The following is a 25,858-nucleotide window of genomic DNA, read 5'->3' as shown; positions in this document are numbered from 1 at the left end:
GGAAGCAATTAATTTGGCAGTGGGATTGTCGGCGCTGATACAGGGGTGACTGGGCTGACGACTTCTCTACCACCGGCTCACCCACATCAGCCCCAACCAGCTGAGCTCACTGGCACCGCTGACACTCCACTTCATCAATGATAATGAGAAGTGCACAAATCTTACTTTACAAGCCTGCTGTCAGGAGCCACCAGAGTGCCCAGATTAATTAGCCAGAGCCAGAAATACAATTTAAAAAATCTCGCAGTACAAGATGAGGTCATCTCACTGCAAACTGACATGCTGTGACTGATTCAAGAGCCTCTCTACTACCATTGCACGGTGCTGGGAAGGACTTTGGCAGAGATGTGTTTAGTGTGAAGCTCTTGCCCGAGCATCCTGCCTCTCCTGTCTTTGCAAACACTGTGTTTGAGTTTTACGTTGCTATGGGGACATCATCTCTTCACACATACCGTGCCGCCCCCAGAGGTGAGTAGAGAAGCAAGGTGTACTGTATAACACTCAATCCCTAGGATCAAGCTAATGCCTCACTATACTGTATATATATATATATGTACAGTTGCAGTCAAATGTTTGGACACACTTTCTCATTCAAATGAATGGGAAAGTGTGTCCAAATTTTATATATACATACATATATGTGTGTATATATTTACATTTTGGAAAATTAATGAACTTTCTGCCCACACAGATGTCTTTGCCGGAGTCATCACTCAACTGAAAGCCACTCTTTAGCTCACCTCAGTTTTCCTGTAATAAGCCACACTGAAGAAGCGTTTGCTGTCTAAATCCTGCATCACCAGTTAACACCATACAGGGATGCCTCAGAGGGCAATTAGCTGATAAAATAAAGCAAGATGAAGCCGTAACACTGCCGATATAGAAGACGAGCGGTGGGTGACGCCAGGCGAGGGGGTCAAAGAGAGTGGGCGCCCTTTAAAGACTGGAGGTGAAGCTGCTGACATGTTTACGTAAACAAACTGTAGTCCATCATTGCTTGCCTGCAGCCTGAATTTTATTAACTTATGTTAATTGAAAGTGTTTCCAGTATGATCGACAGAGCAAAGTATGTGGACCAGAAATGGATTTCTCAAACTAATAAGGAGAGAGCTGTGCAGTCTTATATTTTCATTCAATTAAAATAAATGGAGGAACAGAAACAAAAAAATGGGACAATTGACTCGGAGGTCATTCAAGTTGAAGAGCTAAGAGAAGCAGAGGGATGCCGGAGAATTCTCCACATTGCATTCTCTTATCCTAGCTGCGACCAGCGAGCCCTCTACCTCCTCCTCCTCTAATTGTTTCAATTACATCTCAATCTATTGTAGCTGGAGGGAAGGGTGCTTGTTAAATTAGAGGGCTTTTGTAACATTATCCATTAGGAGTGACAGCATTTTATGGTTATAATCAGATTGAATCATCCAAACTTGTGCTATGCGCCTTATCTGGTCTTCTCATTAGGATATCTTAATTTTTCACAGCCTGTTGGTCCTAAAGGCCTTCTGCAGCCAGTAAATGAGTCATATCAATCAGTCATGCTGAGGACAAAACACAGTGTGAGGCCCTGCTCGAGGAACTGAGAGAGATGTATTCGTGCACACATGTGAATCTATAAATAAGCTCACAGCTCTGTGGCTCTGACTCTTTGTCTCTCTTTCCTTCTGTTTTTTTCTGTCTGTCTGTCTTCCTGAATGCCAGTCCTCCCATGTCTCCTTCTCTGCAACACACACCTCACTGGAGGCTCCACTTCAGTCCATTCAAATCCTTCCCTAATTGACACTCTGTGAGAAGAGGCAAGGCTAGCCCTGAGTGCACTTCACTGACTATACCAAGGCATGTTCATATGAATGCCTCCCTGCACAGAAATACATGAATTTCGCTGCTCACTTGCTTTCCTTCAGCTTTACGATTCAAGTCAAGTCTCCTCAGGGAGGCAACAAATTTAATTGAAAAAATGCAACCAGAAGAAGTATCTAAGCGAATATTGCATTGCAAGCAATATTGTTTGAAAAGTAAAAGCAGCAACAACCTCTCCAGAGGCGTCCCGAGAATAATCCTGTGAAACCTCTGGTTACCGTGGAGGATACTTGCGTCTCAGCGGTACAGCACTGTTTGCTGCACAGCTAGTGCAAGCATCAACGAGGAAGGTCAAGTCTGGGACTATCTCTCTCACTCCCCCTCCCTCCTTTCCTCTGCTCCTCTCCTCTCCTCCCTCCATCCCTGCTACTGAGTAAAAACCCACCGCTGTGAGAGACAGACTTGATTAACGATGCATAGGCTTCCCCCATCGAGAAACACAAGAAACTGTAGTGTGAGAGGATGCATGCTGCGGTGCCGAGGTCACACACTCTGCTCTTCTTCTTCACCAAAATATGAGTAAATATAACTTTCAGTTTGGGCTTGTTGATAAAAAGGCAGAACTTTACATGAATCTTACAATATATTACCTCTTGCATTCAGCAAGCAGCATTTTTTCTCCAATATCAAACAAGGAAAGGCTTCAACTTGCTCTAGACACACACACACACACACACACACACACACACACACACACACACACACACACACACACACACACACACACACACACACACACACACACACACACACACACACACACACACACACACACACACACACACACACACACACACACACACACACACACGAAACAATCCACATTAATCCAGCAGCCAACCTAAACACACACATCCCCAGAGATCACCTTCTGCCTGTAGGCTTCCCTACAACCGTACTTTCTAAAGTAATATTTGCTGATTTCATAAAAACACTGTTGCATACTAATGATGAATTGGTAGCATTTTTAATTTTTAACTTCATTAATAAAGGCTTTGAGGAAAACTCCAAGGAGGCCTGTAAAATAAATTATGAGCAGATTCCAGTGAATTTATCCAAGTTCTCCAGAAGAAGTAAACATTGCACCAGAACAGGGTAGCAACAAAGCTTTCTGAGAGAGCACGTCTGCAGATGTACGGCGGGATGTTGGTGACATAACAACAAACAGGATCAAAACAAACTTTCAGATAAGGAAATATATAATAGCCTTTATTTATCTCTGGATGGATGGCTGGATATATATGTTCTTACCCTGTGTTGCACAGCGTCAACATCATACAGTTATGGACTTTCATACCTAGTGGCTACACTGTTATAAACAATGTTTTCCCATTGTGGGCCATTAAGTACTTTCGCAGTGGCAGTTTGGGCTGAAGTGGCAAGCTAAAGGGTGCTTCAACAGTTGTTGTGTAAGGATGGAGAATATTTGGTGCCCAGAATTTCCCATCCAGTCTGAAGCAGCACTGGACGGCAACACATCATTCAGCGATGTTTTCATGTTTTCCAGTAATGATCAGTGATAGAAAGTGCTGCTTCTATTTCACTAGTGATATTCAATATTCAAGTTGTTTTTGTAAAGTTGCCCTTTTAAAAAGTCAAGTTTCTGCTTTTGCTATCACCCTTCCAAAATGTGTGTGATTAGTAATTATCAAAAAAAATTGTAAATCTTTATCATCATTTGTTGTTCTGGGTAATGGTGTATTTCATATGTAAAATCTAGTGTTACAGCTCCAATTTATAGACCCATAGACTTTATATAAAATTATGAATCAGTCTTAATCATAAAGTGAGGTTACATGAGGAAGAAAAAGTCACATCCTCCCAGATCAAAACCTTTTCCAGCAGGTCTGCCCAAATTAAATTCGGGTTTCAAGTATGTATGAAATGTAAAGCATTACATAAATGTGGACAGCAGTGAAGATATTTTCCCTTTAATGTCATATGCTCTGTTAAGTAAAGTCACATTAAATTATTTTAATATAATATTAAAGCATTTAAGTTAAAAATGAACAACTTTCAAGTCTCATTTTGCTAGCATTTTGAGCTACTACCATTCAAAGATAGGCTGATATCTGAAACTGAAGAGAGGACAGAAGAACTGTAATAATAAAGTATAGCTACTGTTATTATAGAGATTAAATAAAATAATAATATAATATAATGTAGTAAGTGTCACATTAACTGTAAGCCTACCAACAGTTAAAGCGTAACTCTGTATCTTCTGCATCCACTACTGCAAGTCAACAGCAGCACATTCATTATGAAACAATATTTTATCAGCATGAAATGAAGCATTTATCAGCATATCATATACTTTAAGTGTGTCAGTCCAGATGAATACACATCTGAAGTGCTTTTGTACTTTGCCATATTGACTGTTCAATGTATTTGTTTAGTAGATGTTTGTCTGTATGTTTTTCTGTTTGACTATGCACACATTAGACAGGTTTTGTCAGAAAGATAGCAGAGCATATAGCTACACCTTATTGTATATAGTATGACTGATGGTAACCTTCTTGAAACATGGAAAAAACTCAAAAGCTCTGACAGTAGGCGAGAAAACTGGTTCTACCCATGAGACCTCTCTCTTCCAAACATGCTTTTTCTCAGCATAGTATAAAACATTTTTTGACTATAAACTGTCACGCTCTGTTGCCAGTTATTCAAATGCATTAATGGAAACTCCATCATTTCAATTAAAAACATTTCTTCATGGCTTTCCGTCCCTAGTAGTAATAAGGGAAAAAAAGGCCCTTCTTCAATTCATGATGACTGAAATCATCCTCTGTACTTTCCCTGTAACAGAGTGGATGATGATAAAGCTGCTAGGACGAGGATTTGTTGTTGGGAAAGAAATGTTACTGATTCCACGCAGGTTGTCTGACTGGTTGAGGAGAATAAACAGAGTGTTGAATTCAAACTTTAAAAATAACCTTTGCTTTGACATCATGTAAAGCTACGGCAAGGACAGACATTTCAGACTGAATAATGAATCAAAGTGAAATGTTAAGCTGACTGTCAACCTACTCAAATGCACCACTTAAGAAAAAAAACAAAAAAAACAACAACTCAAAAGACATTTTAGTCTGGATCAGTGAATAGATGACCTTCACGTTAACATTATTAAAGCTTGTCTTTCTTCCCACTCGCAAATGAAAATGTACTAGTAAGGTCCAAAAGTCTGACACAGCTAAGTCAAGATACTTTTATTTTGCATTTGTTTTTTTCATTACAAATGAGAATATCAGTTAATAATTTGAGTTAAAAAAAAAGAAAAGTACTTTCATATTCAGAATATTTAACATATTTTCCCCTTTTGCTTTAATGACCAAAGCTGGCATAGATTCCACAGGATGGTGTCTATCCTGATGACCCATGTTACCCAAACACGATTTGACTATGTTTCAAAAAGCTTTGGATGTCACAGCTTTGTCAGTCTTCAAGTGCCCACATAAATGTTCAATAGGCTTGAGACCAGGTGACTGTGGAAAATGGAATGTCTATGACAGTCAGGACTCCTTGGTTTTCTTTGGTCTTCAAGTAGTTTTTGCAAGGCTTTGAGGTGTGTTTAGGGTCATTAACCTGCTGCAGTATGACTCCTCCTCCACATAGATGGATACCAGACAGTGTAGTATGTCTCTGAAGAATGATACTTCTCTTTGGTCAGGGTGTAGTCAATTCGGTGCAAATTGTATTCAGATGTCTTTTCATATAGCCTTGTGTTGCTTTTGCATTCTATCTTGATACCTTTTCTGTTTTATGTAAAGCACTTTGAATTGCCTTGTTGTGGAAATGTGCTATACAAATAAACCTGCCTCGTCTTGCAGGTGTCCAAATCCAGCAAAACACCCCCAGACTTGAATATTACCACCACCATGTTTAAATGTGGGTTCTGTTACTCCCATAAATCTCAAACTTGGATTCATCAGTAAATCCACTGTGAAATGTTGCTATTTCTTAGCCCACCCCAAGCTTTTGGCCTTGTTTCCCCTCCTGAGAAGTGGTTTAGAAACTGCTTCTCGTCCTGTGAGACTACTACAACACAGCCTTCTTCTGACTGTACTTTTGCTGATTGGAGTCTTGCGTTCTCTATTTACAAATTCTGTATCTGTGCTGAAGTTGCTGTTCTATCTCCGAGGGAACTAAGCTTGTTATATTGATCTTCTGATGGTGTGGTCACTTTTGGTCTGCCTGATCGTGCTCTGGATACAGCTGAAGCAGTTTCTGCAAAGTGTTTTAGAGTTACAAGCACTGTCCCCCCAGAAACCTTTAGTCTAAGCCATGATTTGATGGTGAGAAAACCCCTCTTTGCTTAGAATAACAATTTCACAGTTCTTATGCCACATTTCCTACTATCACAATGCTACTTAATCTGTTGGAAACTTGAGGCACAGCCATATTGATAACAGGTGAACAGTGACTGCAAGTCAAGTTACTTGAACGAGCCTCTGATGAGTACATCAAATCCACCCGAGTGTCATCTGAACACTTCAATGGAAGCGATACAACTCAAGGCAATCTGACCTTCTGTACAAAGGGTTAAATTGTTCAATGCCAGAAATGTTCTTACATTTGATTGCAGACCTAAAAATAGTAAATAAAAAATACAAAATAAAAAAATGTCTCCTTAATTGTATATGTCATAACTTTTTTTAATTGTATCTGAATCCTCAGAAAAATGACAGACTTTCTATGTGGTCTCAGACTTTTGAACTCCACTGTACATCCATGCAAAGGACTCGGAATAATCACTGATCTAAGAAAAAGGTCACTGTGAATGAATAAGTCAAATGCTTTTATTTTCAATAACAATTATGTCTCTTCCATCATTTATTCACAACTCTGTTTGAGGGTATAAATAATGACCTTCCCTTTCACACAGCAGGTAGGATTAAGAAGGGAAAAGAAGAAAAATAAATTAATACTGCTTTAGAGAAATCACAAAGACGTTCTTCAGCTTGATAAAAATCCTCTCACAGCTCCAGGTTGAAAAAAAAAAAAAAGATTCAAGTGCAGATTCTCTTCACACATGAAGAGACTTTAGACTGCTGTTCTCTGAAAACCAAGGGACTTGTTTACATTTATGTGTCCCTCTGTGAATGTCATGTGAATGTGGTACTTCAATTGACACTTGACAGTGAATGTAGAAATCTGTTCGTTATGACCTGTTTCATAGGAATAGAATACAATTGCTTATAAATTAGAGGTAAAAAAAGCATGATATCACCATGTTATCCCTCAGTTTGTTTGGTATTCAAATTGTTGTAGCTTTGCTTATTGAAAAATGTAATCTACTTTGTTGCATTGAATTTAAATGAGGTTTTTGTGAAATTTTATGTAAAGCACTTTCAATTTTCCATTCCATTTTCTTTTTACTGTATAGTATTGTTGGTATTACTGTAATCAGTTAATTCTTCAAATCAAAACCAAATTGACCAGCAAAGTGTAGCTGATACAAAAATATCACTAACTGCAGCCCTACAACATATAATAAATAAATAAAGTGGGGTCTATTCTGCAGCCTTTGAGGCTAAAGCCTATATGACATAGAACACCACTAACTGCAGCCCCACACCAAGTTACAGTAAATAAATATCTCTATACCACAAAAAACAAATGTTATAGGCCTCATAAAAATAACCTTTGTATTGATTGACATTTAAGTGCATTGTGAAGTGCATTTTGCTGACGTCTAGTTTTTCTTGTCTTGAATGTAAACAAGAACTTCAAGCATCCCCACATTAACAGTGCGTGACACTATATTCAAGATGCTTGTTGATACATTTGTTCCTATTTTTCCACTAGAAATACAGGGGAAGATCATTGTGTCCCTACTGTATATTGCTAAACAAGTTTTACACTTTCACAAGCTTCTTAAAAGGCTCAAAAGCTTAGCAACAGTCTACAATTATAATATTGCACAAGAGTGTTTAATGCTAACAAGACCTGTCTTTCCCTTTGTTTTTTCATCCGTGGTTTTAAAGCAAACACTTTCGTTTTTCTCTTGATTTGTTGCCGGAATTTCAATACTAGAACAAAGAGTTTATAAAGTTGCTGTGGGTTGAAGAAAAGAAAGAGGCGATTAAAAAAAGAAAAAAAAGAAAGTCATCTCACCTGAATCCACTTGTCGGGAATGGCCATAGCTAGTCGGTAATCAAAACCAAGTCCTCCCTCCTCCACTGCTCTGCAGAGAGCAGGCATCCCTGACACATCCTGCAGAGAAGTCACACTATGTCATATCACATTTTCTCTTTGTGTGCACAGGTTTCTTTCCCAGCAGTCAGCCAAGATCACATCAATACCACTCAGCAACTCACATATTATCAGGTGAAAATCCTACACCACAGGCCAAAAAAGAGTGACATCCCATTTCCTTTTGCATTACTTCTTAATTACACCAATGAATATGTAAGTAAGCTATGCCTAATGAATAAGTGCTTTTAATTAATAGTAGCTTTGGGCAGTGTCATTGCAAAATAAGTGGATGCTGAATGTGTGTGTGGCAAAGTTTTTTTTTTTTTTTACCTCAGCAATGGTGATGCAGTCAGGATAAAGGGTATGAAGAATGTGATTACTGAGCATCAAGTAAGTCAAAGAGTCTTCGTCCACATGTAGGCCGAAGTACTCGCTGTAGTCCCCTGAAAAGGAGATGCCTGAGGAGCAAACGTGCACACAGTCAACACACGTCATGTTTTCCACCCAAATTAAACTTAAGAAATCCTTCACTCCTCTATTTTTAAGTGCTGCTACAGTTTTTTTACATTTCGGCGCTGTAGTCAACTTTAAAACATACATCTAATGTATAATAACAATACTCACATTTTAAAAAGACCTTATTTCACTATTCTAACCTTTGGATTGTTACAGTTTAATGCAAAAACAGTGGCTGCACCCAAAATCACTCACTCATTGTCTATACACTAAATAGTTTTCTCTAATTAGCACTAAAGACTTCAGGCATGATTAAATCATCCTTTTCATCATCAACAGGTTTGAATCACACAAAGGTAATTTTTGAATCATTAAATATAACATGCTGTGGGATTGTTAGTAGCAAGTGGTGTAACACTACCATAAATACTACATATTTTGTGCCATTGTTGGATATTTTTTCAGGGCACTTTATAAAACATGCATTTCACAGTAGTGTCTTTTTTCATTCACAAGTACAAGAGGTACACAGTAAGATGCCACTTCAAGGATTAATATTAATCAAGGAGAATAATTAGCACTAAGCAGAATTAGTAATATTCTCAATGAGATTCATCAGAAAATGATATAATACATGGGGCGGCTGTGGCTCAGGAGGTAGAGCGGTCGTCCACCAATTGGAAGATTGGCGGTTCGATTCCCGGCTCCTCCAGTCCACATGTCGATGTGTCCTTGGGCAAGACACTTAACCCCAAATTGCTCCCGTTGCTGTGCCAACGGTGTATGAATGTGTATGAATGATTAGCTTCCTCTGATGTGCAGGTTGGCACCCTGCGTGGTAGCTCCTGCCATCAGTGTATGAATGGGTGTGAATGGGGTGAATGAAATGTATTGTAAAGCGCTTTGAGTGGTCGAAAAGACTAGAAAGGCGCTATATAAGCTATATTTACCATAATACAGACTGTGTGACTACTACAACAATGACTGTCGATTCTAGTTTTTCTGTATATTCAAAATGTGTTAAATGTGTTCTGTATTTTCCAATAAAAAAAGTGATTGTTCAGTTACATTTGTAAAGGTAACAAGCATACATACTGTATGTTTATGTTATTTGGGAAATTCAAAATTGACATAACAGAATTTCCAAAAGTAAAAGAAAATTTAAAAAAAAAATTAAAATCAGATTAAATAAACAATAAAACCATCTCAAAACACTATATACAATAAATATACAAACATTAGTGTGGGTAGGAGGTACTGGGAGCTGTGGTGTTGTACAGTCTGATGGCTGATGGTACGAAAGAGCCCCCCAAGCGCTATATTACTATATACTATATAGTATATATATATATATATATATATATATATATATATATATATATATATACTTCCATAAATTTGCCTTCAGATAATATATATTATATATATTTGATATAGATTTTTTTTTTTAATTTGAATTTGTAAAAATCTAGTTGTTACTCTTTGGCAACACTTCTTGTGAATGACAGTTCTTTATCCAGCAGTTTTAGGGACATAAATTATTCTAATGATCACATCTTATTAACTGGCACCAACTTATGAAGAGGTGATGTTCATTGTGTTGAAACAAGCGATTTATGACAAGTTTTAAGTTTGTGAAGTTGAGAAAGCTTGTTTCAACTTGCAATGCCTCACAGAAAAAAAGGAGCTTCAGGATAAGAATACAAAATGTATTCTTGCAAGAGGCCCATTGTGTGTATCCTGAAGCCCTGACAAACATGTCAAATGCATTTCCATCCTCACAAAACATTTTCAGTCAACTTTTGAGCTAAAGTTGATTGGCACTCCTCACTAAAAGAATGTCCTAGAAACCTCTCCTAACAAGTAACATTGCATCACATAAAATTACACCTCCATTCAGAAGGTTTAGCTAATTTAAAACAGAGGAGCTGACTTTGTCAACCAACCAGTGGCTGTTCTGACTGTAAGGATCTCATTTTTAAATTCAGTGGTTTAAAGACATTTTCACTAATCTAAATAAATAAAAGACATCATTTGTAAAAAATGTTTTTACTCCTCCTTGAGCCTTTTGAAAATGTTTGAGGCCACAGTTACACTACCGTACAACACAAAAGGCCATTAGTAGAAATAGTGACCATGTGTATTTTTTAAATGAAACATCCCATGGCAGACAATAATAAATAATTAACTCATGAGATGAGAAAGGCCTCTCATTTAAACTTTTCTAGGCCTTTAATACTTTAATGTAAATTGAAATTCAAACTATGTGGTTTATAGGAGAGGAGGATGCACATTTACACACACCCAGTCCTGACATGATAGATACACATAATGTAGACCAGGCTTACCGATGCCATGGTGATGGTACAGCATCGAGGTAATTCCATCGAATCTGAAGCCGTCAAAGCGATATTCCTCTATCCACCAGCGCAGGTTTGACAATAGGAACCGCAGCACTTCCCAACTAGAAAAACAAACACAGACACACACACACACAGACACACAGACACACAGACACACAGACACACACACACTCTCAAGGTCAGATAAACAAGAAGCTGTGAATTATTCACACATCTCATCATGCACTTTAGGCACCAGAGATTAATTTTCACCGCTACAGGACATTCACATATTGATAAGCAAAGCTTCATTATATTGGAGATGGAGTGTCAGTGACAGGAGATGGTGTTTTCATTAACTACTGTACGCTGCAGAGTGGACGCTGTCTTTCACGTATCCAGTTGTCAGGATGACAAATCAGCTGCTTATAGTGCACAGCCAAGTTTCCTGATTTCTATCAGACCACTTGCATGACCACTGGGCAAGCGTTTAGCAGAGCCAGGCCCTTCCCTGTGTATTTGAACTGATAGGATTTCATGCTACACTTGGGTAAACAAACACCATGCAGGGGAATTGAGTTCCCTCTCCTGAGGTTGAGATAAATCATACGCTTCTTCTCGCTTTGGCTTCCATCTTCAATGTATGACAAGCTCCTCTGTCCTACAAGCAGGAGGGCAAACACTGTGGAAAAAATGGGGGAAACAAACAAACTATCTAAATATGGAAGCTTAACTTTTGGCTGTGTACTCTTGCCCTCGGTGTGCTACAAAAGCATGCAAATGCTTTCTCTGGCTGTTGACTGGACTGTGTTGGTGGAGGCTGGAGGAGGTGGATTCCATGAATGGCCCCAGTCCCCGTTCCTGACTGAGCGATGGGAAAGTCATCCGGATCTGAACAGCCACCCAAGGCGAAGTACACTATACATCTTACCTCTTCCTATTCAGTGGTGTGTTGCCATGGAAACGTCAGTTAAAACTCAAGATCTGGTTGTCTCTATGCATAGTGCATAATGAGCACCAAATGAAACATTGTAAACATGGATGCCATGCAGGAAAGCAGCAGCAAAGCACTGAGAATATGAGGGGAATGACACATTTGTAACACTGATTAAACATGAACTGGCTGAAATTCACGATTCAGATGCTATCTGTAAACTCAGCTCCAACAATGGCTGCAGGAATATAAATATTGTGTACCTATATACAACTGAATACAATACATATTCCTATTATTTCATATTATTTTGCATATATTAGTATCTACTGTATGTCTGTGAAGCACATTGATGAGATTTTTCTTTATCAAACATTTGCTTTTACCTAAAGATTGAGTTTTCAAAGCAGAGCTGGTTTCATGTTAATGAATATAATAAAAGACTTCATTAACTGTTTCTTTCATTGTTGTTTCTAAAAAAAAAAAGTATGTTTCTGGGATTTATCTACTACAGTACGTGCTTTATAATTTTAACATTTCATGATTTTACAAGGTTTGAGTTTACTTTATTTGTCCCTAGGGTAATTTGTCTTGGACATAAACGCTGCCACATAAAAAATACATACAATTATAGTGCTGTATTAAACATACAGTGCATATCACAGATAAGTGCAGACATTAAATGCATTCAAATTTGTGCAACACAGCCCCTCATTTCACACCTTCCTAATGTCCTGAGTTTAGGAGATTCACTGATAGAGCCATGAAAGATGTTTTTATACCTATGCAGGCATCTTTTCCTGTATTTAATTGGAACCCTGTAGCGTCTGCCTGATGGGAGCAGATCATATTATGAATACGGGAAATGAGAGGGGTCAGTGATAATTTTCCTAGCCTCTTTTAACTATAGTCTTCACATAGAGCATTCAGAGGGAGGGATGCTGTGTGGACTAGTCTGTTTATTTGTGATATTAACTTAACTGATATGTAATCAAACCAAGCTGAAATTCCCTAATGCAAATTACTTTCTTTAATAGCATGATAAAATAACATCATTAACCTGTGTTTGACTCCAAACACTCCGATTCTGCACAAAAAGTGCAAGAGTTATTGTTGGATCTTAGTCTATAAGGAATTCACATGGACATTCCAATACAGATTACAGTCAATATGTACACTCAAGTATTTGTAAGTATGACATGGGTTATACATTCATTATGGACCAGTGGTAGGTAATATCCCCCAAATGTCTGGGATTTTAACACACTTAAACGACAATTAAATTGTTAGCATATGGAGCATAAAACTACAGTTTCCACTAGGGGTGGGAATCACCAGAGGTTCCACAATATGATATTATCATGATAATTGTGTCACGATATTCTTGCCATTTTAAATATATTGTGATGTGATGCAATATATTGCAATTCATTATCTTTTTTCAATGGCAAATTATGTCAACAAAGGAAAACTTCCTCCTGCACACTGACTGTCACCTCAGCTGACCTCATCAGAAAACAAAGTCGAGCCATCTAGTGGACTGAAAAAGCAATTGATTTTATTATTCTGGAACCAAAAACTTACATTTTTATTTTCAATTTAAATAATAAAAGATCAATACTTGGCATCCATGTATAGATACAATGTTGCCACGCGAAATATCACAATACTATGCTGTATTTTTTCCCCTAACACTAGTTTCCACATTGTTTTACTGGTATGGCAGCACACATAAAACATTATTGTAATGGTTTTCTTAACCAATGTAAAATGGTCAGAAACATTTGCAATAAAGTCAATATATGCACCAATGTTCTCTTCTTATATAATCACAGTCATCAGTGTCTTCTCATGTCCAAATATTCAGTTTTGAGTTACTACTGCTGTCAAAAAAAAACATTTATGCCTATTTTTGTTATACTCTATTATATGATTGGATGGATAAGTGAAACTGACAATAGTCCACCACTTGTCCTGCCTCAGCATGATAAGCTTGTGACATTTGAGCAACCAAAACAAAAAAAAAAATGAAATAAATAATTGTACAAGATGGTTTTCTGTAAATATTTACTATCCAAGAGAAGAATGAATAGAGTGAATAACATGATTGCTGAGAAAGGTTATGCTGCAGGGCTGGATTTCTAGTGATTTGTGTTATTAAAAATGTAAAAATGTAGTTTTCCTCTGGGTCAGCTCTTTATATCTACACAGCAGCTTACAAATCTGATTCAGACCTCAAGTTAGAAAAGTTAGATACTGAATATTGTTAGGTTTTTTTTTCCAGTTGCAACACCACACTGAAGAACAGTTCAACATTTATTTGCTTGAATGATGCAATTTCCTCACGTCTAAAAGTTGTTGAAGCAGTGATGAGTCATAGATTCATGCTTCAGCAGAATTTCAATAACATCTCAAAACAGCGAAATCCACCCAAACACTTGACAATTCTCGTTCTCAATAATACCGCCTGTTTAAAATGTATCATTGATTCATCCCATGCATGTACAAACACTAAACACTGAGGATTACATCTTCCATGGCAAAAGACAAAATCCCACATTTTTTTCTTTTTTTTGTGTAAGTAAGCCATGACCCAAAATACATTTAAATGCGTTCCCTTCTGTGCTCCATCCCTCAGGAACGACCAACCTCAGCACTGTTTGACAGGTGTGAAGCTGCATGTTACATCGGTGCTTCCTCCTTCCCTTGAGGAAGAGCACAAGGGAGCCTGGTATGATCCGATATAGCAGCCTGGCTGGGTGGTCACGCAGGCCCTGTGATAAATAGATTAGGTCCTCCACTCCACTGCGCAGAGCCAACAAAGGCTCAGACACAATGTATCCTCACGGGATGGAGATAATAGCCAGTGAGAGCCACAGGCCCGAGATGAAACCATACTGCCACATTAGGACCCACAATGCCATTCATCATCAAGTCCAATTACAGTGAGAAAGTTAGATCTCTATACCAGATGCAATACACCGCTTATCTATGCAGTTCAATGAAGTTATCACTTGGTCTGTGGTGTTAATACAAAAGCAAATTGCATATTACACTGTCCTCATGCTAAAGCTCAGCAGTGACAGTGAAACCTTGTTAGGGAGCCCTAATAGAGTAAAGCTCTAATATTGCTGCTTGTAGAGTAAGATAAGGTAATCTATCATATGTGGTCTTGTTTTACCTGCAAGCACACACACTGCTATAAAAGTCACCACAAGCCAATTCAAATAGCAGACTTTTTTTTTTTTTTCTCCAGATCATCTTCATGCTTAGTTGCTCCTTATCAGAGCTTATTTCCTCCTCCAGCTGAAAATGAATAAGACCCATATTATGGAATTTACATCTGGTTGCAAGCAGTGCAGATATCAAAACGCTCTGTTTCTGGAAGTCAATTTTGCATAAGGGGTCAAGGCAACTTGTCATGATGGCAGAGAGAAAGATTTAAGTCCCTGTTTTCACAACATCACAGGTAAGCGGCAGATAAGACCAAATAAATTTAAGAAGCTGACAGGTCATTCCACAAGAAGTGTGATGCTCAAACAACGACGCTAGACAGCCTGATGGATGGTGTGCATTTGTTGGACCAAAAAGGACAAATAAGGTGCCTCATTTAAAGCATTTCAAACTTTTCTCCAATCCCTGCAGCCATTAATGCGTCCAGGACAGAGACACTGAAAGGAGAGACGCCTGCAATGAATTCACATTTCTTGGTTGAAGCCTGATTTATTTATTTACTCAATCATGAAGTGTTTAATCAAGCGCATCGTTATGGATACACTACATACACATATGCAAGGTAAATTGTTAAAGGATATACCTTAAATTGTATTATTTTGTGTCTGTATGCAAAAAAATAGTAATGTATAGTTGTCACGCATTCTCAATCCTTCCATTAAATACCAACTAAATTGCAGTCCAGTACAAGAAAAGGGTTCAATGAGCCAATCAGAATGAGGTATGTGCTCTGTGCTGGAATTGCATGAGAAATGAGTCTTGATACTTTGCACAGCATTGCACAGCGGCTGATAAGTCAACCTACAGAGAGGACGTATGCTCCCCGACATCATGGCGTAAGAACAACAACTCAATGTTGAAAAGAGATGTTTTTTGATTTCAGGAAAGTGAATGAAGCACACAACCCCAACTACATCCAGGTTCCTAAGAGGTCAGCTCATACTGAGTCATTGGTGAGGACTGCAAACCAGCCTATCGCTTCCTCAGGAGACTGAGGAGGTTTGGCTAGGACAGGAGCGTACCCTGTAACTTTAACATATGCACTATTGAGAGTGTCCTATCTGGCTGCATCACAGCCGGGCATGGGAGCAAGTCTGAGCAGCACCACAAAACCCTGCAGAGCTGCTCAGTTCGTCACCAGGTCTGAAGTGAGATCTGTGCAGGACCTCTACCTCCAGAGGAGCATGAGGAAAGCTGGGTAAATCATCACGGACGCAAACAACCCTAGCTATAAGCTCTTTGAACCACTCCCATCAGGCAAGCAGTAGAAAAGCATCAGAGCCAGATCTTAGCAGGCTTAGAGACAGCTTCTATCCTCAAGCCATCAGACTGTTTAACTCTGGGACTTTGTGAACGTACATACACACACCACACACACACACACACACACACACAAACTTTCTCTGTCTCTTTCTTCCGCTCCTACACACTTAACTCACCCCACCAAACACTAACACTCTCTTCCCTACTACACTAAATATAATATTAATATTTTTCATCTCAAGTATTCATCAACCATCACTTATGTGCAATACAATTACTAATCTGTTTACCATGAATGTGCAATACTTCACCTGCACACTAATGTGCAATATAATGTATATATGCCCATATTTTAATTTGTCTCTCTCGCTCCTTATCCTTTTTATTTATAAGAAATAAACATCCATTACATTCGAATATGTTTATTATGTTCCAATTATAAATTCTAATTAGAGCTAGAGCTGGAAGAAGCCAAATTTCACTGCTTTCAATGTTGCCATCTGCTGTGTTTCTGTGCATGTGAAAATAAAAGCTGTTGAACCTCTTGAATCTTCTAGCTATCCACCTAATGGCAACAACATGTGTTGCAATTTGCTCACCTCTTGGGATTGGTTAATTACAAAAAGAGGTTGGCAGCCAGAACAAAGCGAGGGGGCTGCCTTACAGTCTTCACTGAGGGAGAAATACTGGTTATTTGTTAAATGGTGATATCAGGCAGCTAAAACAGCACATACTACTTGCTTAGTATTGATTATAATGGAATTCCGCATCTGTTACAAAAAGGCTTGCTTGCTTGCTTAAACTTTCTTTCCTATATTGTGTGCACTATATTTTATGTATGATTCACATCAAGGGTAGATGAACATACAATTAATTTTCAAATTTGCGAGTGATAATTAACAAAATGTTGTAAGAATGTATGGTTGGTAGATTGACAATAAAGGGTTAGGGAACCCCTGACTACTATCAGAAGGCTTTTCTCACATATTCCGGCAATTCAACTTTTTTGCTATTTGTCGGATAGTTTTAAGGGGCTCAGGGGCATGAAGGTGCAGAGCTGCTATACGTTCCTAACCACTGGCTCCATCCAGCACCTACTGGAAGCACTACAGGCAGCTCCAACCAACCGCCATGCACACCTACAGCCAAGTTGAGCTCATTAGCTGAAGCTCACCAGAGGGGAAAAACAGCTTTTCCCCTTGCTGTGTGAGTTGATGGGGCAGGGGGAATAACTCATGGGTACTTAATACTGAAATTACTGCATTTGGACTGAGTTGACACTTCAAGTGTGAGTTCATTGATTGATCAGACAGACGCCGGGCACCCAGCTATAGCCCAAAGTAGGTCGTAGAATGTAAAAGCATAAATGCTCCAAGGGGAGAAAGATTTTTTTTTTATTGTTTCTGCTCTGTTTCTTTAAAATAAAAGCCTGCCGTTTATCAGCAGGAAGATTCTTTGCTTTCCTCCATGTCTTTCCATGTGTACACTTGTGATTTTCATTGATTTCACAGTTTAAATGCTAGCGCATTTTAGACTTTACAAAAGTCATATTCAAGACATGATTTCTGCCCCATGTTTCACAGATTGCTCTTTGAAAAACATCAAAAATGTGATACTGTAATACAAAGACAATACAATACAAAGAATACAAAGAATATATCACTCTATGACAGTAGCTTGTAATAACGAATCCGAATAACGAAGGTTTCATGACATCAAGGTTAGGGATTAAAAACCTAGCTTGATCACTGGTTTTAGCATGATATTATACATCAGAGAACCCAAATGATTTGATTCTGCCTTCTTAAAGCTCCCATAGAATATACTAAGAGTACAATCCAAGCAGTGTTAATCTCATTCAGTGAATGTCTATAATCTATCTTTTGTCGCTATTCATTTAGGATCAACAGCAGCACAGAGGCACAGATAAATTCCCTGCTTATATTTCTCCCAGCCACACATAATTAACAAATATTTGAACGTTATAAAAACATATGTATGGAATAATCTTGTCAAAGAGTGTATTATTACTCCTTGGTTCTCAAACACAGGGCTGATCTCTCAGCATGAGAGCATGGAGAAGAGTTTAAAAGAGTTTTCAAAAGCCTGGCCCTCGGCCTATTTTTCATATCTTAAGAATCCACACAAAGATTGATGAAAAATGGATGCAAATGATCCTGAGAGAGGTGGTGTGGTGGTGGTGGGGGGGGGGGGGGGGGGGGGGGGGGGGGGGGGGATTACAGAACGAGCCAACATCAAGCTTCTCAGAACTCTCACATCTGAAGGCCCTGATCTGCAAACAGGCTTGGCTTCTCCGGCTGCCAAACCGTGGGCTCCATTTACTCGGTCACTGTCTCAAGGTGACTTTGAGGTCTTTGAAAAGGTTTATGAAAGAAACAGTTGCCAATGAATAATGCCGATGCTCCCCTAATTCATTTCTACTCATCACAGCAAGTGTCAGGCGTATGCACTTGTATTTACATATACTGTACATTCTGAGATGTAAAGAGATCGAAAAGTCTTATCTGGTGGTCAATTGAAAAATAAGCACAGCATCCATTCATGGTTCAAGGTTGGAATATTTCAGCTCAAGCTAGCTTCCACCATTACGCTCGAATAATTCATTTCATTTTATAAAGCAGAAGTACAAACTATTCTCTATAGAGCGATGCCAAGAACCTCTTGACATCAACCAGTTATAGTTTCAGCTAGGACAAGTGTGCAGTAGGCTACATGTCCTTTAATAGTTTCAATGCAGCCCAGTCCCACTATCAAGTTGGTATTCAGAAACTTGCATTTCTACGGCCTGGAACTGATATTATCAAAGCCACACGTTCTTAATACTGAATGAAGACGCATTTGACTCAGTGGCAACTCGAGTTAACACATTGGACACGAGGAATCAATCCAAACAGCATTCTCTCTCCAGACTGAGTTGAATTTTTTATGAGAAAAAAAAAAGTTGGAGAGTAACACATATCAACAAAATAAGGTGTTGGTTGAAAAGAGATTCACAAGTGGGAGCTGAGCAAAGGGGCTGCAACTGGGAAAAATATATCTCAGCTCCATTAGCCTGTATCAGTCAGCTTCTGTCAACCTAATAGGAACATCATGGTCAGACTGTGATGGCTGATAGCAGGGCTGCTTGATTAAAAACGGGCTGTATTTCACATGAGGTTCGCGACTACCCTGCAAGGTTCATTTCCTTTCAAAAGGAGAGGAGCAGAAAAATCTTGACACAACCGACACGTCCAAACAACCTATGAGAGACAGAGAAGACAAATGAACTGGCTATGACATTGCAAAGCTCCTTTGGGCTTTTACAAATGACTCCTCATATGCCTCCCAGTCGTGGCATAAGTCTGCACCGTGTCTAATGAGTGCTTCAGATATGAGGAGAGTTCAATAACTAATGAAAGAAGAACCTTGTTCTCTTATTATAGTCCCCATGCCTGACACTAAGCATTGTATAATGTATTGGAAACTACCGACACACACACACGCAGTTATTAAAACAGAGTTCAAAAACAGCATTTGATAAACTCAACAGTAGTCGTTCCTCTTTAATGTACGCTGGGATCATTTTCTGTCTACAGAAGAGAGGGGAGAGATACTTAATTAACAGGGCCTACAACAACACCAATCAATAGTTTTGGTGTACACTGAGCACCAGCAGACTTAAAAAAAAAAAAAAAAAGAAAACAGCCTGCCAAGTTAAAGCCTTTCATGTTTCTCTTCACACTTGTAATTAGCTGAAAATATGAACATTACTAAAGACTGCCAGCACTGTAACATCAAATCATTACTCATAGCGCATTCATATTCAACACCTTTCTGGCCAAATGTTTAAAAGGTAGAAATCAAGAGCATTTGAGGAAATTTATATTCACCATCAATGGCCCATTCTCCACCTTAGGAATATCAGATTAACATTAAACCTGACTGCGTGCCCATTTGTCTTGCTTTTGACCTTGAACACATCATGTCGTATCAGATAGTCTCAGAAAAAAAAATAAAGAGTGGTATGTCATCTCGCATTTCGCCTCATTTATCAATCTGTTCATATGGTCCTTACACATTTTAGTTCAATTCAGAAGGACTAAACCTGATGTGCTCATGTATCATCCTTGTTCTTCAACGGTAAACATTTATGTATATCTGATACTGCCATGGCTGTATATCTGTTTTAAATGTTACCAGGAGCTCTCTGTTTCATGAGTTTAGTGTCACATGTAACATTACGTGCACCTTTATCTCCACAGCTAGAGCATAATGTGAGTTGATGATAAATTGTAGTAATCAGTGGACAGTTCCTTTCCTACAGGCTGAGAAAAGAAAAAACCCCACAAAAAAACCTGAATGTCAGATTTAATCACATTAAAATTATAGTAATACAAAGTCAAAGTAAAGGAAATCCACGCTGTTGAGTAAATGCAGAGCTACTGCTAATGACACTAAATTGTGAGCAGGTACATTTTCACTACTACTGTACATCAGTTAGTAATAGCATTCTGATTTAATTACATAGCACAGCTTCCCGTATTGAATATGCTCTTTAAGACTCTCTGAACCGCCATAAAGACTTAAATGACTGCTTATATAGCACTTTTATCCAAAGTGATTTACAATGTTTCTGCTGCTCACTCATCCATTAACACACACACTCAAACACTCACACTCACACACACACACACACTGATGACAACAAGTTAACACGCAGGGTGGAGGTGTATCTTGCCCAATGACACTTCAACATGCGAAGAGGAGGCAGCAGGGATCGAACCACCGACCTTCTGATTAGTGGACAACCAGTTCTACCTCCAAAGCCACAACTACCCCAGTAACTTGTTAATGTTTTAATTTTCCCCACCTTGCTGAGACTGAAAACTGCAATAAAAACTCATCAAACAAACTTAAACACCATGCATTAACCATATGCATCAATGCACATCTACAGAATATGCTGTGCAGTGATGCCAGTAAACTTAATTATGCTAAAATGAAACAGCTTGTGTTGTTAATTAATCTTGATGTGCCGGATATGGTAGCATGTACAGTGAATGTCTAAAACTCAAAACAAATATACATTTAATAAAACATTAGAGACATTCTCACTATGAATGAAAGGCAAAAGAAAATATTTTTAAGAATATATACCCTCAATGACCATTGAGTTTACTTTTAATGACTGCACCTTCTATACGCAAATCAAATCAATACATGTACTGTAGTGTGATGAACTGATAATAATTTCAAGATGAGGTACAGTACACTACACCCGGACAAGGAGTACCTGGAGTAGTTGAAGAGGCGGCTGCCCCACTGCTTGTGTTCCCCCCTGGGAGGTGAGTGGAAGAAGCACGAGTCAGAGCCATCAAATTGGTTGAGGCCATCCTCAGTGTTCTGGGAGGCGTGGCTGTGAACAACGTCGAGCAGCACCACGATGCCCATCGAATGAGCCACATCAATCAGCTGCTTCAGCTCCTCTGGGGTACCATAGCGACTGCGGTCACATAAACACACGTGTTAGCTCAGTACATCCTTACCCTGTCCTATTTTCCACTTCATGGAATAAACTCAGTGTAATTTAAATCTAAACTTAATCCTGTTGTTAACCCTACATTAAAATCATTTATTGATTTATCAAACCACTGTCCAAATTTAGGACTATTTGCCCAACTTTTTTCTGTTTGTGTGCATGTGGACCTTATATATCTATACAAATGCAAGAACACAACTCTTCACACATGCTTACATACATATAATCCATGACATATAGTACTTAAACACCAGTATATATTTATTTGTTTCTATTTTGTGTATTACAATGTTATTTCCTTGACAATAAACTTTGAAAAACAAATCTTAATTTTGCTTCACATCTACTTCTCCTAGGCAAGGCAAGGCAAGGCAGCTGTATTTATATAGTGCATTTCATACCCAGGGGCAACTCAATGTGCTTTACATAAAAACAAAAATTTAACAGAAGAATTGGAAGCATAAAAACATACGATTTAAAAAAAGAACCCAATTATAATAAAAAATAAAACAACAGTATATCTGATTCCTAACTTAAACTTGTTCCCCCAACCAACAATAAACCTGGTTTGTGCAACATGATGATCAACATGTTTTACCTTGTGGTTTTTTTTGGGGGGGCGTAGGGTTTTGAGTCTTCACAAGGATTATAGTACAAGAGAAAACACTCTAAATTCATAGTTTCATTACAATGTGTTTGTAATTCATATAACCATGAGACTATTGAGCTGTATATCATTACACAAACATTATCTCCTCCTTGGGCCATTTTTCTAAAGATGGTCGATCAGCACCTAGCTGTCAAGGGGTCTTCCAAGACATTTTTTTGTCATTTAATATATTTTATAGAACATTATGACTCTCTAAACGTCTTTATTACCATTCAAAGGGCTGTAAAGAGGACACTGCAGAACTCAGACACAATCAGAAAACCACAGATGTGTACAGAGCGTATGTATGTATGAATGCACGCCTCACTATAAGCACATCTCTGTGTATACCCATCATATTGTCCCACAATGTCTCGTCTGACCTTCCAGCTATCATTATATTAGCTCGCTTGCAAAACAGGACAAATAGTAACAGCATTACTCAGCTTCCCAGTATTCAACCGCTCAGGTATTAAATGACACTGAGAGATCAATCATGGGTGAAATTACACTATATACATTACACAGTTTGTGCTCCACTCTACGCAAGGAAGGGGGACCTCTGAAAGAAGAGGAATAGACTGACTAGTCCCCCTCCGACCTTGTTTAGGAGTCCCTCCACTCTCTGGATTAGCAGCAAATGTATTTACAGAGAGATTATTGCTGGTCTCAGGCTTCCTAACTTTGAGGTGACAGTTTTTATGAAGTGGGAAGTTGCTCACACAGTTTTGTCTTGATGACTGTGTGAAGTTACTCAACACTCCAAATAAACATACATACATTTCTAAGAAATTATTTGAGTGCTGCACATCTGAAATACTGAACATTCTTCAGTAGAGAAAACCAAAGAAGAACCAAACTCATGATTAAATGTTGTGACATGCACACATGCATTAGCTTTTCCTTTTACATCACAAACAGGTTGTCATGATTTGTTTCGGAATTGCTTGAATCCTCTGCCAATTACAATGAAAAGTGCAATACAGAGAGGCAATGACAGACTGTAAATACACCCACACTGATCATTGTTAAAAAAAACTGTTGACTATAAATAGTGTCACATATTGTTACAATAAAAACACATGACAAATACATAAACAATACTAAAATTGCCAAAAATTTACCTGGAAGCAGCAAAGAAACTTGTAACCTGATACCCAAAACTTGCATAGTAGGCATGCTCCATGACAGCCATCAGCTGAATACAGTTGTAACCTGGACACAGAGGGGACAGAGTAGAAAAACACACATTTTAGAGCTTTCCAACCAGATAATGGAGCTAAATTTGTCTAACTGATGTTAATGCCATTCAGATATTATCTGTGGGTAAGCTAATAAATTATGTATAATAAGAAAATATGTGCTAGATATGTATGGCAGTGTGGCTCATTGTTGCTTGACATCCTGGTGCTTCTTTATTAAGGGGAGCACTGTATCCCGTGTATTTGCATAGCCTCATTTCCCTGTTATAACTGCAGGGGATTATTATTTCTTGGCATCTTCTCTTTTATTATGATTCTTTTTAAAATAACACTAGCTGGCTTGTGAAAAGTACAAATTATTATTATGATGTGCTGGGTTGTGCTCGGTTGGCTCCACAGGATAGATAATAAAATATTTTTGAATACTTGAAATACTCACAACATTATCAGAAAAATTCTCAGCTTTTCTGATATGTTTGGCCACATTCATTTAGCGCAGCAAGCATCCAGAGAGATTATACTTGCTGTATTAATACTTGATCCGTGTCAGTCAAACTGTAAATATGCGGTCCTTGTATTTCCTTTTTGACACAAGCTCTAGTATCCTACAGACAAGCTATGGCAACAGGGAAATACCAGCTATCAGAGTCAGGAGGTCATGTACAACATTTCAAAACGACCTGCGAAAAACTGCTTCTATGAATAAGAGAACAACAGGCTTTTAAACTGCCACTGAGCACTCCAGAAGGAGGCCCTGCGGTTTTTTCGCTGTTGTGTGTAGCAGATTTATTTATTTATATCACAGCTTCTTTTCAGGCTAGAGAGAGAGAGAAAAAACTTCTGGCTTTTGAAGGAGTGTGACAAAGCACTGGGGTGAGAGGAAGTTTCTCTTTTTTATATTCATATGAATATATATATATATATATATATATATATATATATTAAATATATATATACACACTCTCTCCACAGTCAAGAAAATGAAATGGCAGGCAAAGGCAGCCATCACCAGAGACGGTAGAGTTTAGCCTCCTGGAGAATCCTATTGTGCAGATTCCCCCAGCTGCTGCAGGTAGATTCTTTGACAGCATTTACTCTGGCAGGTTTTCTTCCAACTAAACAGGATGACACGAGCAGGGATACAGCATTTATCAGATTGCTCCTGGTTTGCTGTGGCAGTCGTATCTGTGTCTTTTAATAATGTCAGTGCAGCAGGCATGTATTTGAATGCAAAATAATGCCACATCTCATATCATCTGTTAAGGAGACGAGTTTCAAACTGAGACAAGGATCAGCTGCATAAGGGTTAAAGTTACAATTGAATCCTGTGCTTTGTTATCATTCGGATTATTATGAAAATGAATCAGACGTCCCAGTTAATGAGTCACATGTGTAATGAGAAGACGTCAAATGCTGTGTTATTTCTTTGGAGTATGAATCATTTTAATCAAAGCTATATGCAAATTAGTCATGAATGAAGAATGGTGATGTATAATTTTTAGAAATTGTTCAGATTTTTTTTTCATCTTTTTTTTTTTTTAAATCATCAGGTTACTATAGCGCCACTATAAGGAAAAGAGAATTTAGTCTGAGTTAATTTGGATAATTCCATCATGGCAAGGCCAAGAAACCAGAAGGAATAGAAAACTGATGAAAAAAAGAGAAAAAGAAATACACAAAACAAATAATAACCTCAAACTTGCAAAAAATGCAATATACTTCATTTTACATGTTGTGTTAAAATATTGCCTTTGCCTCTTAATTTCTTTTATAGCATAATAAAAACATTTAAATATCATTCTGTATTTAAAAATACTTACTGTTACTGGAAACATGTATCATTATATAAAAATGAGGTCATGTCCAGCCCTAAGCAAAAAACTGTGTGATATTTTTTTACTGAATGATGCCAGGTGTAGGAGGATGTTTTTTCTCCACTATTGGCTGTCTAGTGAAGAGCGAGATAATAGAAATCGAAACAAGTTGTCAGTTTTGCAGCCCACTCTCAGCTGTGAAGTGTGTGTGACTTAGACTGTGGAGCCCCCTTTACAAAGCGCTGTCCAACGGTCAGTGATCCCTTCAGGTCATGCCAGTAAACAGGATGTTGACTTGCTGATGTGGCTTTGTGCAGAGGGACTGTGACAGGTCTTGCCAGTGAAAATACTGGTACAGGAGGAACAGTGGCAC

At 38.3% G+C, this 25,858-nt stretch overlaps 1 protein-coding gene across 1 annotated transcript in view; it reads right to left on the bottom strand.

Annotated features, from left to right (window-relative positions):
* gbe1b (glucan (1,4-alpha-), branching enzyme 1b) overlaps positions 1-25,858 on the bottom strand; it is an 84,131-nt gene that overhangs the window by 43,190 nt on the left and 15,083 nt on the right. Inside the window, exons 6-10 of the mRNA XM_062419610.1 lie at positions 23,594-23,684; positions 21,575-21,784; positions 10,857-10,972; positions 8,383-8,510; positions 7,972-8,070 (exon numbers count right to left, since the gene is read on the bottom strand). Of these exons, the coding sequence (XP_062275594.1) occupies positions 7,972-8,070; positions 8,383-8,510; positions 10,857-10,972; positions 21,575-21,784; positions 23,594-23,684 (644 nt within the window). The remainder of the gene's footprint in view (positions 1-7,971; positions 8,071-8,382; positions 8,511-10,856; positions 10,973-21,574; positions 21,785-23,593; positions 23,685-25,858) is intronic.

The sequence above is a fragment of the Scomber scombrus genome, chromosome 5 (genome assembly GCF_963691925.1).
Source record: "Scomber scombrus chromosome 5, fScoSco1.1, whole genome shotgun sequence".
Lineage (NCBI taxonomy): Eukaryota > Metazoa > Chordata > Actinopteri > Scombriformes > Scombridae > Scomber > Scomber scombrus.
The sequence above is the reverse complement of the archived record's forward strand: the minus strand, read 5'-3'. Positions and strand labels throughout refer to the sequence as shown.